Source organism: Puntigrus tetrazona, chromosome 8, assembly GCF_018831695.1.
Source record: "Puntigrus tetrazona isolate hp1 chromosome 8, ASM1883169v1, whole genome shotgun sequence".
NCBI classification, from domain to species: Eukaryota; Metazoa; Chordata; class Actinopteri; order Cypriniformes; family Cyprinidae; genus Puntigrus; species Puntigrus tetrazona.
Window position 1 is genome coordinate 7614047 of NC_056706.1, and position 12793 is coordinate 7626839.

General features: G+C 36.0%; 2 protein-coding genes across 2 annotated transcripts in view; one reads left to right on the forward strand and one right to left on the reverse strand.

Annotated features, from left to right (window-relative positions):
- Positions 1 to 12793, forward strand: part of LOC122350865 (collagen alpha-1(I) chain-like) — a 513797-nt gene that overhangs the window by 108306 nt on the left and 392698 nt on the right. The gene's annotated exons all lie outside the window — the stretch shown is intronic.
- Positions 1 to 12793, reverse strand: part of LOC122350867 (breast cancer anti-estrogen resistance protein 3 homolog) — a 57324-nt gene that overhangs the window by 19064 nt on the left and 25467 nt on the right. Inside the window, 3 exon segments of the mRNA XM_043247630.1 lie at positions 5849 to 5888; positions 11866 to 11959; positions 11962 to 12210. Of these exon segments, the coding sequence (XP_043103565.1) occupies positions 5849 to 5888; positions 11866 to 11959; positions 11962 to 12210 (383 nt within the window).

The window sequence follows — 12793 nt, forward strand, 5'->3', positions numbered from 1 at the left end:
TATCAACAGATTTGTAATGTTTCTCCCAGATTGCTCTTAAGAAGTAAACAAAGACATTCTGGCTGGCTGGCACACCCTTGGACCAACACTGGAATGTTCTCCCTGAGAGTGACTACTAAACTACCTAATTATGCTCAATAAAATCACCATGGTCCTGCGAGCAAATCTGCCTTTCCATGGTCTGCTAAAGCAAGCAGCTAGCGGGATGTTTTTGTACACGAGAGCAAAAAATACATTTTAAATATATGTTTGACTTCACTTCAAGACATCATAGTTCAAAGGGTAAAGTGTTTGCATGTGACCGTTTCTAGCTGAATAGCATATCTGTATTTTAACGCACAGCAGGATGAATTGGGGTAATCTGGGAAACCACTGATTCTATCTTGCTCATTTTTTCCTGAGCAAAAATGCAGATGATTACAAATTTGATTTGCAATTTGAAAATGCTAAATACTACAAAATGCAGCATAAGTCCATTTTCTAAACTGAGAGTCCAACAGCAGCTTTTCATTTTGAATGCAATGTTTTTTTGCCTATTGCTACAAGTATACTTGCTTATGATGGGTTTTGTCACATTTGCTTTATTTTTTGATAATGTTACAATATTTTTATTACATATTTTAATATAATTTTATTATTATACACTACTAACTGTGATTGGAAAGTTTCACTGGAATCAGTGGACTGAATAAAAAACATGCTGCAATTTATTAGGTATTTTAACAGGGCTGCAGTGCATATACATGAACACTAGGGGGTATTGTGCCTCTGTAATGTGTTCAGTAGTAATAATCAAAGCAAGCTTGAGTGGCTCATGAGGTCTCAAAGTTCACTAATGTTCTGGCAAACCTTTAGATGCACCGATAATCTTCCTCTTTGTTTAGTTTGAGTGATATGACAATTCATTTCCGTTGCTGTATGTAATACAATGTTCATTCAGTTTTAGCTTTGACTCACTAATGTTTGGTTTTATCAGTCTTGCTCCAAGTTCACATGTAAAGATCAAGACGTTTTCCACCCTAAGGACATGAGTTTGATCAACGATCTTCATCACCACTGAAGTTAAGATTTTAGCACAATAAAGTGTTCCCTGAGGTAAAGCTCTAAAAATACTAAGTTTAATATCACTGCATTAAGATCTGGAATACATGCCAAAACATTGTATTATAATAACTGGGGCTTAGGAGGGAGTGTGCCACATGCTATTTCTTTCTTTTCAATTTAATGAAAACTCTGGATACCTGACAACGCATTTAAAGCAATATAAAAGTAAAACAATACGTCTTAGCGGTTGTTTGCAAAGTTACTTTAGTTATATTTAAAAATTGTTAAACACTATTGCATATAAAGCTTAATCGGTCACTGACAAATATCAAAATCAAAATAACACCCCTGCGATATTTTCATGTGTATTTACAGTTAAGAATGATATGTTTGTTAATGAAAAATATTGTGCTGTGTAATAATAATTTTACCGATTACATCTTGAGAATTTTCTTCTGACCTAAAGTTCCTGTCTTTCATGGCCATCACTCTATTTTTTTGTCTATCTAATCTATCTACAGAATATGAAATATCAAGCAGCGGCGATATGATTTCATCTGACAATATGAGTGGGTGTGTCAGTGTCTTCCATCAGGTCTGCATGCTTCCTGTCTCTCTCATCATCTGAGAGACAGAAGCCCTTTTGAGCTGTTCGTACTGGGCCAGTCTATGTTCTCTGTTCAAAACCAGGCTTTCTGCGCCTCTGTCTCTAGCTGGTGTATGCAGTCAAACAGGCTGCAGGCCGGACTAAGGAGGTCTTTCTGTGGGTTCGCAGGGCAGCAGATCCCACAGAGCGAACAGTGCCTCATTGTTCCTGTAAAGCTCTTTCATGAGTGCTTAGCAGCTTACTGAGCAACAGTGTGTGTGTTCACCATCAGGCCATCAAGAACAGAAAGATGTGTGTGGGGGAAAACGGGAAATAAATCTGTTAATATATTTTTTTATTAAAAATATATTTAAAAGTACAATAAAGTTGTAGGTACTAGTCAAAAGAATATAGTCATAATAATGGAAGACACAATATTTTGAGAAAAAGCCAAAAAGTATGTAAATAAAGTTGTAATAGTTTGATATAATATAGAAATTTGATATAATAGAAATCTCCTATTGCTGCAGTATTGTGACTGACTTAAATTTTTGACATTTTACTCTAAATATTTTGACTTTTACTACAACTTTATTCAGCTAATCCTCTTTTTATGCATAACCATATTTGTTATTTGTACATTATAAACTCAGATTAGATTACTTTTCAGTTTGTATCCAAATTTTGAATAGTTGTTGGTCTTTCTTAAAAAGTATAACATGAAAATTAGTGTTAACGTGCCAACGAGGCTAACATGTCATGTAATTAATAATAAACCAAATGTGGCACTGATGCATCATTCTCATCCATGAATCACAACAAGAAGTCATGCGTCATATCCGCAGATCACAGATTTGATTCCCACCCTTTAAAAAATTATATTTTTAAACAGCAATTCATTCAAACAATTTCCACCCTCCAGATCCTCTTTGATGATAATAGCTCCAGTTTCTTTAATCTCTGCTTCACACGCAAGACGAAAGGAAACAGAAGAATAAAGGCTTGATATTGTAAAAAAAAATAAATAATAATAATTAAAAATCATATAATTTGTGCTTGATATTAAAATTAGATGACTTGCCCTAAGTTGTGTGAATAAGTTTTTGTCCTGGGGTTAGAGAAGTTAAATTGAGGAGAAATTGTTCATTTGAGCTAACATCCAAACTTGACTCGTTCAACCCCAGCCACGATGGAGAGCACCACCTAACCTGATATCATCTGAAAACAAACAGTTTTCACTAACAACACTCATCTGACTTCAGGAAGTGATATCAGTGCATGAGGTCTTGGAAGTTAATTATGCTATATTTTTGATGGCTGACTTCCTGGTAACTTTAAAGAAAATATTGCTTAGCCAACAAGTTGTCAAAAAAATAGGCCAAGGCTGTAAAACCAGCACAAATGAACTGAAAACCCAAGGCATGCAAAACTAGCCAGTCAAATGTTAAATTAAATTAAACTTGATGGAAATTGCTAATTAATTACAGGCCTTGTGTATAGAGAGTGTATTTAATGTAATGTGAACAAACAAGCTGTAAAGGACTGAAGTATCATTTAAATGTTTTATTTGTCATTGTTTTATGGCTGAATTTTCAACATTAGGTAAAAGTATGAAAGGTAAGTATTATTTATATCAAACTAAATGGTGCCTAACGTGATTATACTATGTCTACAGAACAATATATATTGTATTAAATGGTTTAAGATGATAAAAAAAAAAGTCAGTTTGTTGTTTTCTGACTGATTTTGTGCACAGATCAGCTTGGAAACCTTCTGTCACGGAGAGAGAGATCAGAGATCGCAGGTTCTGTCAGACACTAGACATGTACAGACCCAGGTGTTTGATAAACATGATGCTGGAAACTCAACACCGCCTGAAGAGGGCAAGCTGAGGTTCACATTAATTCAGTCTGAGGGAGAGGAAGAGGATTGATTTACTGGAGCTATGAGAACCACAGACCTCGATGCAGACACCCAAACACACAGGTGTGATGAAGACTCTGTCATCATCTAGATTTAGTTTTCAGCTGAGTTTTTAATGGTGTTACAGTTCAGCTGCAGACGCGTGCTTACAGATGGCCACACATTAAACGGGCAGAAAGTTCTGAGAGCTTTCTAAAATGGAGTATAAAGAGCCAGTGTATATGCAGTTCATTTGATTGAAACATTTCATGGCCGTGTTATTCCCCTGAGGATATCCTGTCATTTTCCGAATCATATTTTGCTCCAATTTATTTATCAATTGCATTACACTCCATTAATATCCAGATGAGTTAGATGCTGTTAGATAATTAATCACGATTCGATTCAGTCCCGTAGTATAATAAGACAAGAACATGCAAGCTATTGTTTTGGTTTAGGACAACTTTGATGAAAGGTTTTGGTCCATTTCAAATTTTGGCTACTGTTTACTGTGTGTCTTTGTTATATGTATATATAATGTATTTACATTTAATGCTTATATTAATATAATTAATATCTAAATATATTTCATATATAAACATTACATATTTTCCCTAAATATTTACATGCATGTGTTTGTATTTGTATATACATAATAAATATACACATTACACACACACACACATACATTATGTGAAAAATTGGATGCAATTAACCGTTTGGCAGCAGTAGTATAAACACATTAATTAATGAATAATTTTTCACTTTTTAGTAATTGAAATATTAATTATTAATGGAAAAATACAAAATATTTTTTATTTATTAAAAAGAATCAGTTCAATCAGGCAATATTTACTTTTTATGTTAATATATAAATTGCATTATATTAATGAAAATATAGTGGTAAAATGTGCTTAATTGTTATAAAACGTGCAAAAATAATTATATAAAAATAGGCTTTTGAAAAATAAAATGTCTGTAAAATATGGAAAACATTCTTGGACAGGTGGTGGGATTGTAATATGTAATGATGTTTTAGAAAAAAAATATTTTTTTAAATATGTTGATTGTCTGTTCAACTGTGCCGGATCACTACTAAGTTGAAGTTGCTATTGACTGTGTTTGTGCTGTTTGCTTTGGTTTGTTGTCTGTGTGAGGTAATGCTGAGGTATTTGTTCTTCACAGAGAGTTGCTAGACCCCAATATGATGCAAACCACTGAGCTACTGACTACAGGGAGGACAGTAAGAGAGAGAGATGGATAGTTTCTCAGCAGGCTGACAGAGGTAGCTGTGTGGTGACAGCACACCCAAGGCTGCAGGTGATCACAGTGGAAAATCTCATTCAGTCAGTGCTAACCGAATGAGGCACTCAAGATATATGTCACACCATATCTTTCATCAGAGTCGTGGGTGCTCTAACACAGTCATATCGTGTGATGAAGAGCTTTCATAACTGCTAGATGATGCCCCAGGTCAAAATAAAGCCAGAAAACAATTCTGCTTTTGCTGGCAAAGTGAAATTTGTCATTCGCTCTTAACTTGATACTGTAATTTCAACTGCATACGTTGCCTGCAGAGCCTTGAAACATCACCAGCTCATTTCCTCTTTGTAATTGTGCCGTTTTAATTGAGGATGTGTCTACATGGGCCCTCGCACAGTAGGAAACACAGAAATTGTCAGATCCTTATCGGAAATTTCGGCTGTAGAGTTTCCTGTGTTTTATGAACAGCTCTGGCTTAAATTTGCACGAGTCTAATGTCTGATGTATTAAAACTTTGCCTGTTATTCCCTTCAGATTCAAATGAGGCCAACTACCTAGACAGGTCAAGGAGAGTGCACTTTATATGATAAACGCCATGGAAAAGTTAAATAACACTGAGAAATTGAACGAACGTATTGTTTTTGCAATCGGTTTAACTCCTAATCATTCTTAACTAGCACATAAGATACATCAGGAAGTGTAAATGTTTATACAACAAAGATAATCACTCCTACTGACGCACACATTTATCTCTGATGCAAATCTAAGTGTGCAATGTAATACGTATATTTACTCAGTCAATAAACTACAAACCTTCATATCCTCAACATTCAGCATAGATGACATTCCTGTCCTGCTTTAAACACTCTACACTTACAAAACTCCGCTGAATAGTATTGGATATCTCAAAGGCTTAAGGGTCGCCCTAAGATCATTTCTGTCTATTTCTGCTATTTCAACATTACCTCATACATTGCCAGTGGCTTTTTACCATAATAGAGTGATCATTTCAAAGTCCACATGCACATGTTAAGCTAAAATGTAAAGCCTTACCTTGACATACTCCATGGTAGGGTCCATGCCTGCACCGTCCCTGCAGGAAAAAGAAAGAACTCTCTTCAGCGAACACATCAACTCTCCTTTAGCTCAGCTGCCTGCCGGTTTAACTGTAAGTGTGGGTGCGTGTGTGTGTGTGTGTGTGTGTCCCTTTTTTGGGCAGGCTGTACGTTGAACTGCAGTAAAGTGCCTTCCAGTTCAGCCTCTCTCGCCTGAGGTCATTACACCACAGTATAGACCGCAACATGTGAAGACAAACACCCACCACCCCCCCACCCCCAAACATACACAATTACTTTCAATTACTTCCACACCAACCCAAATGCATGAAGTTTAACTGAGATTAATGCAGATATCAATTTAGATAATGCATTTTAAAAAACGAGAAAAAGAATAAATGTAGGGTTAAGTGGTCAGGGATGAGCATGTCAGGTCTTTTAGAGAGGCTCTCTGTCTCACACACAAACACACTCTTGTGACTCTCTCCGGATTTATGCTTACGTGAAGACTTAAACTCCAAATTCTAAAGGATTATAGCCAGGAAAGGGAAATTAATTCCTTGAGTCTAAATTTCCCACAGGCTCGAAAAGCAGTGTAAATAAACTTTCAGTGCAACCTTTGGGTAAGAGACAAATTTAGCGTAAATGTAAGACAGAATCTATACAAAACATAGGAGGAGACAGGACATAGCAATTGTTCACATGACCTCTATTTCTGCCTGTAGCTTTAAGGTTATGGTCTAGATGTGACTTACCCTAAATGCAGAGATGGCACTTGGTCAGCACTGCATTTTTTGTTTTATTTAGATTCTCCATGTGGAAAGCAGGAACCACGGTGGTGAAGAGAGTCACGGAGAAGAACGAGCGGTCGAGGTGCACGGCTCAGCTTTTTCTCCATTTAGATTTTTCCGCCCTCTCTCTTTCTGCCTTTACCCAGAGTCCCTTTCATCTCAGCTTACACAAAAACCTGACTTTTCTTTATGACTTTCTTTCTTCCTTTCTTACCACCAGGGTGTTTGGTGGACTGTCTCACCCCCTTAGGGGAATAAGGGTGGCTTTCAGGTTCAGTGTGGAGGTGGCACCTGGGGTGAGAGCTCAGATATATAAAAAGCGTCAGATAACTGGAAATATGAGAATGTTTAAGAAGTTTTTTTTTTTTGATTATTTGTTTGCTTCGCATTTGATGAAACTTAAAAGCATAACTGATTTCCTGTTTAAGTTCCCACTGGACATCCAGTGGAAAGCTACTCTAGAGGCGATAGGTCATGCTTTAAAGCTTCTGAACGCTTACATTAGTTCGCTGTAAGAGTACACTGTCAGCTCTCCAATGGGTTGACCCAAGAGTGACTTGACTTTGGGATCAGGCCGAACATACCATCTTATCCGCAAAGAGAGGGCATGCCGTGAGGACATGGCCTCAAGAAAAACATTCATCTCCATCTCTGGGTCGTTCTGTGCCAAGCCACAGCTGTATTGTGTCTCAAAGTGGTGATTTGTACCTTACAGTCTTGCCAGTCATAATTAGAAAGCCGAGGGAGGACATGTCAAGCTAGAGAGATGGGCAAGCTATTATTGGGTTTACAGAAACAGATTCATAATGCTTAAGCCACTGGAGAGAAATGGGACATTTGACATGCAACACTCCCAGAAATCACCCACACATTGTAAGTCATAAATCAAAGGCAGTTCACAGCCAAGACAACAGGGGCAGTGCGGCTCTGTGAACTGATACAAGTCAGGTTCACGAGGGAGTTTAGGGAGTTTCAGTAGGAATTCAATCCATTGATATGATTATTCTTAAGTAAACTAGGGCTGCCCTCGAGTAAGAATTTTTCTGGTTGACTAGTAGTTGTTAATTTCAAGAATTAGATCAATATAATGAGCATTTTATTGCATGCATAGCTTATGAACACTTAAGCACACGCATAAAGCTTGCCATAGCGCACCAGCAGAAGTAATCATTACGTAGGTATCAGGGAAAAACAGGAAGAAGACGCTTTATTCATATAGTGCATTTCCTTTGCTAAAGGTCACTTTAAATGGTACAGACACAAAAGGCCAATACAGCCACGTTATCCAAAATACAATTTTAAAAGTAAGGAGGCTGCATTAACATTTTAATAATTTCATAAACTAGTGCTTTATTTGTTTTCTTCTTGAAAGATGAAGTCGGTGACACTCAGCAATAGTGGATACTGTATGAATGAATCAAACAGATTGCATAATCTAATTTGTTTTATACTCCATATATATAGTAGATAGATAGATCCAGATATATATTTTCCAAGCCTCTTCTGGTTGACAATAACGATTAGTCAACTATTGGGGGGCAGCCATAGTGTAAACTATAGAGAGAATGTTCTAAAATGTTTCGGGGGTTCAGCTCTGTTTCCCCAACGAGTAAATTGGAGATGACCTATGACTATACCGTACAAACCTACCTTCTTATGTGTAAGGGAGTTTAATTATCATTTAGGTAAATTATTTTAAAATAAGCTAATAACTAATTTATTTTTTTTTGCGCTTTTTATATGTATTTAATTATGTGAAGTATTTACATCAAACTGCAAATGTTTTCCTTTATGTAGATTTAGTGGATTCAGTATAGTTTTATATCATTTAAATGTGTGTGTGAGAATAAAGAGCGCAAAAGACTCCAACAAAAACTGTTTCACGTCCCATCAGCAGAACTGTGTGAGAGAAGGAAATCCTTTGGACCACCTGGTAGTCTGGGTGGAATGTTTGGGTTCCGTAGAGCTTAGCAACCATAATGAAGTTACATAATAATACTGGACAGCTCAACAAAGACCTGAGTTTGCCAACACATGCAGAGCATTAATATCATTACTTTTATGCATCATGCAACTATCTAGTAAATTACTGTTATGCATTTCTTGTCAAATATTCATGACCTCATTTCAATTAAATGATTACATGAAATAGTTGCCCTTTTAATTCAAAGTAAAAATCTCTTATGTGAGTACATTTATCTACTTATAGGTAATAGTTTAGCCAATAATACTGCTGATTTCTTAAAAATAATGTTGAACATTATGAAAGATAGGTGGCACTGTCTGATGAAAAAACAAGCTGTAATTTTAGTTGTATATTTTGTGTAGTATTTTGCAATAAAATGCAAACATTATTACTGATTATTTCATTTCAACAGGTAAAGTTACTCGCATGAGAAACCTTGTTACCATGTAAATTGCACAATGGAGATGTGATGACAAAGTGATGTCTGTTTTATTGTGATGACCGCAATACAACACCAGAAAATAGCTGATATATTTCCATCAGAGATTAAAAACTGTTTAATCATTTCATTGTTTGGTGTAATGTTTCCCATGTGTCGATTCTATCATTTGGCAGACTGAACCAAAGATAATTTAGAGGCCATGTAGTTATGAGGGTGTTGAGTGGATTCTGTCAACAACTTGAACCACTTTAATCAGCTTCAACAAGTAAATCAAATGGCACTGTTGCTCCTCAATCTCTTTCATCTGTCTCATTCTTTTCCTTTGTCTCTCTTTCTTTGTTTTTTCTCTCAATCTCTCTTCCAATCTGTCTTTTCAAAAAATTCTTTCATCTCTCGGTCTAACTATAAATCTACAGTCCTCACTTTAACCTGTGAAGAGCTGTGTGTTTGTGTTAGAACAGCTGCCTCGCACATGCAGGTAGTAAAGAAAAGCTCTTAAATGCTGGATGTTTCATAAAAAATTAATGTTTCAGTCCTAGAAACAAAACCTGCAGGCATCTTGTCTCATCTGACTACTCACCTGCAGGAAGACACACTCAAGCTGGTGAACCATTCTGCAGCCAGACGTTCGGGAGGTTGGCGTTTAATCACAATGCCATCCAAGTCTCCAACTCTAAGTCTAATGTAGGAAAAAGTCATCCAGTAGTAAGCTAGTTATTGCTTCTGGGCTAATTTAGTGTAGGTCCATGTTGATAATGAGAAGTGTCAATCCTTTTCTCTGCTGTAGGTTCCTCTCTCTCTCTTATACCTACACAGTGTTTATGTTCTACCTATTTCTTTTTCCATGTGTCACATGAGAGTCGCAATAAGGTGTTGTTATGGTGACTGGGCTGCTATGAGAGGTCGTTGCTAACCTTGCTGCCAGCCCAGAGCAGCTTCTTTTGTGTGCTGTGGTCATTTTTCACCTCTCAATTCTCAATGAGCTTTGTGGCTGTGAAATAGTAGTCTAATATTAGGTAACCTTCAAATGTCAAGGGACAGATGCGGCCCACTGGGCTTACGGAAACCCAAACACACACCTACGCCACCACAGACACACAAACACACACAGTTACACTTAAACTGTTTTTATAAAAGCCGCTATTTATTCTATCTAAATTTCCTGAGGTGCTTCTGGTAAAAGTACTTGCTGAAATAGTTAACAACCCGAGTTATCAGTGTTTTGTCTTATGGTCTGTACACGGTTTCAGTTTGGAAACATTTTCTCTGTCTAAACATAAATCCTATGCTTTTAATTTTTATTCAGTTTACCTAGAAATTATATAATCCATATTACATAATATATCAAATATGTTAGACCAATTAACATCCAGCAAAACAATGTAAAAAAAATAGCTTGTTTAAATAATGAAATGATTATACTGTATATAATTAGATTTTTCTAAAAAAATTTATTTAGCAGCTATAAGTATTTATAGTTATATAGTTATATTTATTTAGTATTTAGCAATTAAATGATCATGCTTTAACAATATTTGTTTAAATTGAATATGAATTTAGATTTTTATTCTGTCATTTATGGAAATATACATTTAGGAACAACAACAAAAAACGTTTTAGGTTTGTGATTATATATATATATATATATATATATATATATATATATATATATATATAATGTAGAATATAATTCAGGCGTTATTTTGTGCCCTGTTTGTGGAAGGTGCCCTTTATAATCTGTATACTGTCTACAGAGCCAGACACAGATTACTTTACTATATCTGCCAGGTCTTTTATTGAGGGTGAGATATATTACCTGTTAAGTAAGTCTGCATAAATATGGGACAAACACAAACTTCTTTGTTGCTGATTGTGATAAGATCAGACAGCCAGTAAGGACGATACAGTTAAACAGGCCTAGAGCTATAGCAAAGACGTAGGCAGACAGTGAAAAAGAGAGACAAGACACAAGGAAAAGAGATGGAGACAGTCCTGGACATGGGACTGAGCCAGCAGCAGCTTGTATTGTGTGATATATTATCCTATTTTCTGAAGACTGTAAAGTTAACGGAATTAAAGGGTAGTGTAAGGTGAAGATTTGGTGTTGAATGCTCTGATGGCCAACTTAATAAACCAGTAGCCAAAACAAATGGTTGATATGTTACTACATAGAGGTAACCTTGGAGGTTTTCATGTACAGTATATTAAAATCAAACTACACAGCGCAAATAAATGCTAGTGAAGGGTAATAGCAGTTTTAGGGTTCCAAGTGATGCTGTATTCATTGTATTAGATGTTGATTGAGTTTACCGTTGCATCCAAATCACTTTATGGGCTATGCTATTAAATATTTTGTAGTCTAAAACAATAAGAAACAAAACTTTATATGTATACGAATGAAATCTATATTCAGCAATTTTTAGATGTAAAAGTCTTGATTATATTCTATTTTAGTAAGAAAATGGTTCATTTTCACACTATCATTTGTTTGTTTTTAGATATGTAGAACAGAACTAGACAAAGAACAGAAGCCATCGTGATCTGGCGGGTTAAGTTGATGTTGTGGCAACCTTCACCTAAAGCTTGACCTTAATCTTGACTGTGTATTTGAAAGCAACTTTGCTCTAAGCTGAGAAAGAGCAGTATATGATTTTATGAGTTGGCACTTTATTTTAAACCATATTAATGTTACTTCCTATTTCACCTGAACAACTGGGTAGCTTTGAATTCTTTGCAAAGACTGTGGGTGTTGTAGGGCTTTGTTGTGTTTAAATCACTGAGAGTGGACAAGTGTGTAGAAGTACTATATTTCTTACCTAGATGAGGCACTGCTCTTCCTGTCTGAGTGGAAAGCCTGGTGTTCTTCGATAATGTTGTGTATGAGCGGTGATGGTGGCAGACGATATCGCCTGGATATTGTGCTACCGATGACCCCATATTTCCATTCGTCTCCCACTGCTTCACAGAGGAACCAGTGCCATTCTTCTTCTTGCGAGGCAGGGTACCATGGATGGAGACACCCTGGTAGCTGCTGACCGGCATCTCAGCCATGGCAGGCCGTGAGCTCAGCAGATCCATAGAAGATGCAAGTGGACACTGGCGCCCAACGTGCATGTTCCTGGGAAGACTAGAAAACCTCCCTTCTGCCATCATCCTCAGCTCTGTAAAATGCAAAAAAAACACTACATGAATAGTCTACAAAAATACACATTATTTGATTATTTGATACAGTAAAAAATTCATATTATAAAATATTATATTGTATTATAGTTTTTAAAATAAATGCTCTATATAATTTATTTTAAATGTAATTTATTCCTGTAATGGCATTTACAGTTTAATTTTCAGCCTGTGTAACATGATTTTTCAGAAATCATTCTAATATGCTAAATTTAGAAATCAAGAGACTTTTTTTTAGCAATGTTGGGAACCGTGATGCATTTTTCAAGATTCTTTGATGAATAATATAACGTAATAGTCTTGACAGACACTTTTAAACAATTTATTGTCTCCTTGCTAAAAACACCCTTTGAATAATTTTATATGTGTGTTTTTTATTTGGCTTATAATACTGGCAGTAGTCTATGAGTCTGTGTTTATATCTATTATTAACAACAGATATGGCAAAATGCTACTGGGTGTTATTTGTTCTGACATTCTTTCAGGTGCTATCAACAGCTAGTGTTTATACGAAACATTCTGCCATGTGTGCCCTGTGGCACAGGTAAGTTGGAAGGCATCACA